The sequence below is a fragment of the Notamacropus eugenii genome, chromosome 5 (assembly GCF_028372415.1).
Source record: "Notamacropus eugenii isolate mMacEug1 chromosome 5, mMacEug1.pri_v2, whole genome shotgun sequence".
NCBI lineage: Eukaryota > Metazoa > Chordata > Mammalia > Diprotodontia > Macropodidae > Notamacropus > Notamacropus eugenii.
The window spans coordinates 89,621,267-89,626,257 of NC_092876.1; the positions used below are offsets into that span (position 1 = coordinate 89,621,267).

The window sequence follows — 4,991 nt, forward strand, 5'->3', positions numbered from 1 at the left end:
AGGTGAACTTTATTATAATCTCTGCAGAACTTCAGTTCCTAAGCAAATTATTTCTTCCAAAAAAGCCTCCATTGTTCTTTTCCCAACTGAATCTGGTCCCTGAGGCCTGAGTAATAGATACTAACTGGAGACTTTCATCACTGAACCTTTTTTTCACTTGCTTGCTATGAATGCTCTCTAATAGAACAGAAGGCATTTCTTGCCTACTTGCATCTTGAATTATGCTCTTGTCTCTATTATGAACTCAGAGTTTAGGTTTTTGTGGTACGGGAAGATATCTAGTGGGATAGGGGATGAGATATCCCCAATAGTACTCTACCAGACCCAATATGAAGTGGGGGCTGCTCAAACCATTTCTCTTGCATTTAGTGAAACTATTCTATAAAGAATTTCCCCTGTTTAATGAGACACCATATCCTTCTAGAATCATGATGAATATATTAACTAGAGAACTCACTATTGTCCCTGTCTGTGGAAGGTGTCCATAGAGAAAACCTGCCTAACTCAAGGCCTGCTTCATGGCACTCATTGGCAACAGCTCCTCTACTTTACCTTCTGAATTCCTCCTCATCTGTTTCCCTGGCTACCAGAGCTGGCAGCACTGGCTCTCTGTTCCCCTGAGCCTGCTGTTCCTATTGGCTATGGGGGCAAATGCCACACTCCTCTTCACTATAAGGCTAGCTGCGTCTTTGCATGAACCCATGTACTATTTACTTATCATACTATCTCTGCTGGATATTGTTCTCTGCACCACGGTCATCCCCAAGGTCCTGGCCATCTTCTGGTTTGATCTCAGACCCATCAGCTTCCCTGGCTGCTTCCTCCAGATGTACATCATGAACAGTTTCCTACCCATGGAGTCCTGTACGTTCACTGTGATGGCTTATGATCGATATGTGGCCATCTGCAAGCCACTACATTATCCATCTATTATCACGAATCAATTTGTGATCAAAGCCACCATCTTCATTGTGGCTAGGAATGCTCTCCTTACTGCACCCATTCCAATCCTTTCTTCCCAACTCCATTACTGTGGAAACATCATTAAGAATTGTATTTGTAGTAACTTGTCTGTCTCTATACTCTCCTGTGATGACATCACTTTCAACAGGATCTACCAGTTTGTGATTGGCTGGACCCTATTGGGTTCTGACTTCATCCTCATCATTCTCTCTTACTCTTTTATCCTTCGGGCTGTACTAAGGATGAAGGCAGAGGGGGCTGCAGCCAAGGCTCTGAGCACATGTGGCTCCCATTTCATCCTTATTCTCTTCTTCAGTACCATCTTACTAGTACTGGTCATCACCAATGTAGCCAGAAAAAGAATTCCTCATGATGTCCCCATCCTGCTCAACATCCTGCATCACCTTATCCCCCCAGCCATGAACCCCATTGTCTATGGAGTCCGGACAAAGGAAATCAAGCAAGGGATCCAGAAGCTGTTGAGGAGATTGTGAGGAATGAGGAGAGTTCTACTTTCTTTTGATGGACCAACTTTTCAAATAGAAGGTATCCTTTCTACGATATCCCTGATAAATGGGCAACATCATTCACTCAAAGAATTTATGATAAGGAACTCATCACTTCATAAGGCAACTCCTTTTCCTTTTAGACAGTTTTCTTCCTTTTTATAGGCACTAACTTTTCCTCTGCAATCTTCATTCAAAGTTTCTACTTCTGTTCTACAGGGGCAATTCATTTTCAAAACTTTTCAGACCCTTGAGGGCAGTTAATCATGTCCACCTTTAGTCTTCTCTAGCTTAAACATTTTTAGTTCCTGCCACCGCCCTCTTTTGATCCTCTTTGCAGCTGTTGGAACCTGCTACAATAGTGCTTCAACCCAAATGTCCTCTGCTTTCAGAAGAGATGAGAGACCCTGAACTTACCCAGTGAAGGGAAGGAAATGGAAAGTATTTGGACGTGGAGGTTGTAATGGATGATGTGAACTCTATCCATTGCCACAAGATAAAGGAGAAAGAATATACAGCTGGAGTGAAAGGATGATATAAACTCATCTAGGGTCAGACCTCTTCCTCTAGAGTTTATTCAAAGCAAGGACCTTGGCTGAACTGAGCTACATACACTCGATGGGAAGAGATTAAAGGCACCAAACAGCTCAATTTTGTGGGATCTGTCGAGAGGAGAGAGGTCAAAGGGTAAAGAGGATACCTAAAAGTAAATTAGGGAGAATAAAAATGGAAGACTAAACTTTACCAAACTTATTTTATGAAATAAATAGTCCCAAAATTTATACTAAACAAGGATAGAGCAAATAAAGAAAACTACAGAGTAATATTTCTGAATATTAAAATTCTGAAAATTTTAAAAGAAAATTTTTGAAATAAAAATTACACTAACATATAAAAAATATCTCATGACAATTTTGAATTTATGCCAAGGATAAAAATATAGTTTAAATTTAGGAAACTATCAACACAATCATAATTTAAGAAATAATGATTATATCAATTTATGCAAAAAGAAACTTGGACGAATGAAAAAAATTCATTTATAATGCGTTCAAACTATAACCTTTTACTTGGAAAACTTTCACTCAGGTTAGAATATTCAATTTCAGGGTTTTAAAAAAGAGTTTGTAGTTATGAGTAGCTATGCCTTGTTTTATATTTTGATTTTGTAGTATGCTCTTATTTAATTTGTTAAATGTTTCCCAACTATGTATATTTTTCTTTTTAAATTTATTATTTTCTCATTTTTGACATTCATTTTAAAAACTGAGTGACAAATTCTTTCCCTCTTTCAAGTCCCTCTCTCCACACCGAGAAGACAAATAATATATTAATCATACATATGAAGTCATGCAACACACATTTTCATACTAGCCATCTTGAAAAAAGCATGAAAAATAAAGTGAAAAAAGTGTATTTCAATTTGAACTCAGCTCAGCAGTTCTCTCTCTGAAGTTGTATAGTACTTTTTATCACACATCTTTGGTAATTGACTTGGGTTACTGTATTGATTAGACTAGCTAAGTCTTTCTCACTTGATCATTACAATATTGCTGTTATGATATTACTATATTGCACGTATAACTATTTTTCATTTTTGCTCACTTCCCTACATCAGTTCACATAGGTCTTCCCATATAGGTTTTTCTGAAACTATCCCCCTTGTCATTTCTTATATCATAGTAGTATTTGATCACAATCATATGCCACAACTTGCTTGGCCATTCCCCAACTGATTGGCATCCTCTCAGTTTCCAATTCTTTGCCATCATTAAAAGAACTGCTATCAATATTTTTGTACATACAGGTCCTTTTTCTTTTCCTTTAATCTCATTAGTGTACAGTCACAGCAGTGGTATTGCTGGGTCAAAAGTTATGCAAATTTTATAGCTCTTTGGGTACAGTTCCAAATTACTCCTCAGATTCCACAAACATTGCATATGTTCCAATCTTTCTACATCCCCTTCAGCATTTGTCATTTTCCTCTTTTGTCGTGTTAGCCATAAAAATAGGTATGAAGTAGTACTTTAAAGTTCTTTTAATCTGCATTCCTCTGATTAATAGTGATTTAGATAGCTTTTTTATGCCTATAGACAACTTTGTTTTCTTCTTTTGAAAAGAGCCTATTCATATCTTTTGACAATTTATCAATTGCAGAATGGCTCTTATTTTTATAAACTTGCCTCAGTTCCCTAGATATTTGATAATTGAAGCCTTTATTACAGAAATTGCTGAAAATTCCCCCTCATCCCAGTTACTTGTATTCCTTCTAATTTTAGGTACATTAGTTTTATTTGTGCAAAACCTTTTTAGTCTTCATATAATCAGAATTATCCATTATATTTACTGTAATCTTTTCTATCTCTTGTTTGGTCATAAATTCTTCCCTTAATGATAGATCTGATGGATAAAATTTCCATGCTCCTCTAATTTGCTTATAATATTTCTCTTTAATATATCAATCATGTAACTTTTTTGAGTTTATCTTGGTGATAGAGGGGGAGAACTATCTTTACAATGTAATTAACATGTGCATATGGAGAGACAGCGAAATTGAGAGGTTCCTTTTCCTGCAGTCTTCAAGTTGAATGACTAAATTGGAATAGAAAGGGAAGACTAAATGAATCCAGTGCCAGATAACCTTTGACAGTTAAGAGATATTCTGCCCCCAATTCTCACTCCATCTTTCCTTGTTTCAGAAGATGAGAGTTACAATATCGTCTTTTCCTTTAGCATGGTAAGTCCAAGAGGGAAAGGGAAAACTCTTGGATAAACACTCATTGACTGCAGGTATTTTCCATCATTTACTCTGTACCACAAAGAACAGATAAAACTATAAACTAATGCTGAGAACTTTCTTCCTTGGGATAGAGAATGAGGGCAGATGCTTGATCTCCCTGGGAACAAAAATTCCAAAATTTTTGGCAAGTGGATATTACCTAGCTCACAGATATGTGGAATTTATCAAGGACAAGTAATTCATCCAACCACTTATTAGTTTATTAATTTCTTAATTGAATTAATGTCATCATGATTTCTTCCCAGTACTTCAAAGTTTCTAGTTTTCTAATACTTAGCACACAGGTAGGCAGCCTTTAGTAGGGTTAGGGGCAAAAATCATCCTTATTAATGACCGATAATTCTCTTTCCAGGAATCACATTTATCACAGTTACATTGCCTCATGTGAGCTCTGTTTGCCCTCTTTCTTTAATGCCCCTGAATTTCATATACACAACTTTTTTCTATTCTCTGATATATCCTCCATAAGGTTGATAAAATTGTCCATACACACACAGATATATATATACATATATATATGTATATATATATAGAGAGAGAGTTAAATATTTCCAAATTACTTCTTAAATAACATTTTGTTTTACCCCCAATTATATGTAAAAACAATTTTTAGCATCCATTTTTACAGGATTTTGAATTTTAAATTTTTCTCCCTCCCTTTCTGTCATCCTATCTTCTGAAAACAACAAGCAATTTGATATAGAAAATACATGTGCTATCAT

At 36.1% G+C, this 4,991-nt stretch overlaps 1 protein-coding gene across 1 annotated transcript; it reads left to right on the forward strand.

The window, feature by feature from the left end:
• The first annotated feature begins 509 nt into the window (after positions 1–509).
• On the forward strand, positions 510–1,457 carry LOC140508648 (olfactory receptor 56A4-like). Its single transcript, XM_072616538.1, has one exon. It carries the CDS (start codon positions 519–521, stop codon positions 1,455–1,457), a length of 939 nt encoding a protein of 312 aa, XP_072472639.1. The 5' UTR covers positions 510–518.
• The last annotated feature ends 3,534 nt before the right edge of the window (positions 1,458–4,991 follow it).